Consider the following 2,407-nt stretch of genomic DNA (forward strand, 5'->3'; position numbering starts at 1 on the left):
TTCTGTAAAAAAAAAAATAAAAGAAAAAAAGAAAATCTTCATGCCACAGACACAACCTGCTGTATAGTAGGTCTGTTCTGGGGATCATCTCGGCACTATTTCCTTACAATGTGATTTCTGGGCTTTGTCTAGCTTTATTTCTATGTTCGTTTAATTTCTTTATTGTATTTTAGTTTAATTAGAATGATTAAAATAACCTCTGTAACAAGGTATCAAAGCACACAGCCGTAGGCTCAGGTCTTTCCATTTGCTTTTAAAAGTGGAGCTTCTACAGTTTCCTTAGAGATATGTTTGGATTTATGTCCTTTAGAGCCATAAAGTGATAGTGAGACAGCTCTGGGATCGGACAGAACAGAAAACCTGCGGTTGGACAAGCCGGGCTTGAATCCCAGCTCTGCCACTTTCTAGCTGCGTGACTCTGGGTGAGCTGCTTCACCTCTCTGAGCCTCAGTTTCCTCATCTGTAAAACGGGAATAACACCCACCTCTAAGAGTTGTTGGGAAGTATGATGAAGTGCTTGGCACAGTTCCTGATGCGTTCATTTATGGATTCATCAAACATTTGTTACCTAGTATGGTGCGCCAGGCCCTCCACTGGGAGCTGAGAACGCAGCGATGAAGAAGCCGGTGGCGCCTGCAGGGGATGGACACACACACTCACACTTGCCGAATGCAAACACACTTGGGAGCGACATTGGAAGCGGGCAGGATCACGGTCCCTGGTACCTTCAGCGCACTTGCGGGGCTGGGCCGGGGAGCGGGCTTATCGCAGCAAGAGCCAAAGCAGCAGCAGCAGGCAGAGCACCGCCGGCCGGTCCTCGGCGACCCGCAGTCCCGCCCCGCGCTCCAGCCAGAACTCGCAGCGCTTGACGGAGCAGAGCTCCCGCGTCAGCCGCCAGAGGATGCGCTCGTGCAGCTTGTCCTGCTTCTCCCGCGCGAACTCGGCCTGGTTGGCCGCCACGGTGGCATTGATGCAGCTGGCCACGAACACCTCCTTGGTCACGTTGGCGTCAGAGCAGCCGTCGTAGTGGATGCCGTCGGGGAACTGCCAGTAGTTGGCCTCGTAGTACCTGTTGCCCTCCTCCCCGAAGTCGACGTCCAGCTTCCGGCCCTGCTTGATGAAGGCTCCCGGGCGGTTCTCCGCCACCAGGGCCTCGGTGATGTGCACCGTGCTCGGCAGGGGCTTCCGGTTCCACTTGATTCTGTGCTTGATGCCCCTGGCCTTGACCACGGCGAGGTGGCTGAAGAGCAGGATAAAGACAATGGCCGGCCGCCATCCGCCCAGATGCTTCCTCATCGTGTCAGGATCTGCGGGAGACGCGGCAGGCAGTGAGCTTCCCCTGGGACCCCCTCCCCCCTCCCTGCACCAGCCCCCCTCCCCCAGTGTGGGAGATTATAAGCCAGGGAATTGCACCCTTGTGCTATTTATATTTTCTCAAAAGCACAATTGTTTCCCCAGGCTCGGGCTGTGAAAGGTTAACTCGAACATCAATTTTTTTTTTTTTTCTTTTTTGCTGTTGCCTGGGATGACATTCACTCAGGGCCACCATCCTGGTGTTCTCAGGCAGATAAGAAGCTGCAACTGGCAATTATAAAGCCTTTGAATATGCATGGGAAAATAAATGAGTACTGACTCAATACAAGTAGGGTTTCTTTGGCGCTCCCAAGCCTTTCAAATCAAGAGGACTCTGGGAGGAAAATACAGTGGAAGAGTTGGACTCCAACACTGGTGGGCATAGACTGCATTTTCAATCTGCCCTCTTTATTCTGTGTCGCTCTAAGCTGCCACTGTCTTGGGCACATGCTGCCACCTGTTCTAAGAAAGGCACTGGCTGCTGATTCTAAAGGACTTTACAGGAATGAGAGAGCAGAGGAAGGTGGAGGGAGAGAAAGACGGAGATGCAGTGAAGGGACCCCTGGCTCCCCCTATGTCGAGGGGTCACGATGTGCTACAGGCATCCTTTCTAATCCTCTCCTATGCCCCCGGGGGTCAGTGTGAGTGCCTGTTCATCCTTCTTAGCTTCTTACTGCACACTTGCTACGTGCCAGCCACTGTGTTAAACCCACCTCTGACATTGTCTAACTTAATTCTTACATGGGCTATTATCCCCATTTTATAAACATTGTCCTGGAATCCAGGGAAGTTAAATAATTTTCCCAAGGCTGCACAGGAGGAGCTGGCACATTTGAACTCGGCTCTGACGCTATACTCCATGTGCCCAGCAGCCGCACCCCACTGCCTCTCTGGGCTTTGGGAAGGGATGGTGCTCGAATTTGGTGTTTTTGACTCACTGAGCGGGATGGCCCCTAAGGAAACAGCAAGGAGCAAGAAGCAGGGGCCTCAAGGAATTTCGGACAAAGTGAGCTGAAGGGGAGGCCAGGAGGGCTTGGGGGAACACCAGGAGGGT

At 52.6% G+C, this 2,407-nt stretch overlaps 1 protein-coding gene across 1 annotated transcript; it reads right to left on the reverse strand.

Annotated features, from left to right (window-relative positions):
• Positions 1–762: 762 nt before the first annotated feature.
• Positions 763–1,296, reverse strand: PRND (prion like protein doppel). Its single transcript, XM_075993351.1, has one exon. It carries the CDS (start codon positions 1,294–1,296, stop codon positions 763–765), a length of 534 nt encoding a protein of 177 aa, XP_075849466.1.
• Positions 1,297–2,407: the final 1,111 nt, after the last annotated feature.

The sequence above is a fragment of the Microcebus murinus genome, chromosome 16 (genome assembly GCF_040939455.1).
Source record: "Microcebus murinus isolate Inina chromosome 16, M.murinus_Inina_mat1.0, whole genome shotgun sequence".
NCBI lineage: Eukaryota > Metazoa > Chordata > Mammalia > Primates > Cheirogaleidae > Microcebus > Microcebus murinus.